The following is a 1,099-nucleotide window of genomic DNA, read 5'->3' as shown; positions in this document are numbered from 1 at the left end:
GCCTACGTGGACGCCATGGTCCCGGCCACCCAGCCCCAGGCCCCGAGTCTGCCTACGTGGACGCTGTGGTCCCAGCCATGGTTCCGGGCCCTGAGTCTGCCTACGTGGACGCTGTGGTCCCGGCCACCCAGCCCCGGGCCCCAAGTCTGCCTACATGGACGCTGTGGTCCCGGCCACCCAGCCCCAGGCCCCGAGTCTGCCTACGTGGACGCCGTGGTCCCAGCCGTGGTCCCGGGCCCTTTGTCTGCCTACGTGCTGAGAAGGGTCCTGAATCGCACCCCCATGTAGACTCGCACAGACACCCCAGCCCCAGACAATCCCCCGATGACAGAGCCGTCCTCCTGCCTATACCCCCACCCCAGGTCTTCTCCAGAGCCCCCATCATTCCCATCCTGGCCCCAGTCTGGTGCCCACTCCCTCCTGGACACTGCTGTGAGGGCCTGTGTCTCCTGGCCTCTCTGGCCACCGTCGCAAGCCTGGGTGTCCTGCCTCAGTAACCGGAATGACAGAGCCTGGGGCCGCACGGTCTAGGCTTGAAACCCTGGGGCCTCCACCCACTGGCTCTGTCATGTAAGGTCTCTGCCCACCGAGTGGGAGCAGCGCGGGCGGTCGTGCGTGGTGCTCACGGGGCTGTGAAAACCGTCAAGGAGCTACTGGCTCAGAAAATGGAATTAAAGTACAAGTTCACTTTGGTGCAAAAAAGGCGAACGCAGGTGTGGTTCCCAGGCGCGTCTCAGGGGACGTGTTGAAGACGTCACGCCCCTGTGTACAAGAGCGGCGGGCGCCGCGACCCCCGCAGAGGGCCTCCCCGACCTGACCACTCCTTCTCACTGCCCGCTTCTCTTCCAGAGCTGGGCCTGCAGAGGAGGGGATGCTGCCTGGCGCTGGGCTACATGGCCAAGGACAAGCTCCGGAGGACAAGTGAAGGTCAGTGAGACCTGCACCGCCTGGGGGCACGAGAGTGGGGGAGGGGCACCCCGGACTACAGCACCGGAGAGCCCAGGAGACCTGGCGGCCCCGAGGGCGGTAGGAGGTGGCCGTGCTCTTCCAAGCCGCGTGTCAGGAAGGGGGCAGCCTCCCTCCTGCTGCTCCCTCCACC

At 66.1% G+C, this 1,099-nt stretch overlaps 1 protein-coding gene across 1 annotated transcript in view; it reads left to right on the top strand.

Moving 5' to 3' along the window:
- The window catches only part of KIRREL3 (kirre like nephrin family adhesion molecule 3), a 395,674-nt gene that overhangs the window by 299,533 nt on the left and 95,042 nt on the right, over positions 1-1,099 (top strand). The window contains exon 2 of the mRNA XM_006140642.3: positions 850-927. Coding sequence (XP_006140704.1) covers positions 850-927 — 78 coding nt within the window. The remainder of the gene's footprint in view (positions 1-849; positions 928-1,099) is intronic.

The sequence above is a fragment of the Tupaia chinensis genome, unplaced genomic scaffold (assembly GCF_000334495.1).
Source record: "Tupaia chinensis unplaced genomic scaffold, TupChi_1.0 Scaffold000037_4, whole genome shotgun sequence".
In the NCBI taxonomy this organism is placed as follows: Eukaryota; Metazoa; Chordata; class Mammalia; order Scandentia; family Tupaiidae; genus Tupaia; species Tupaia belangeri.
The sequence above is the reverse complement of the archived record's forward strand: the minus strand, read 5'-3'. Positions and strand labels throughout refer to the sequence as shown.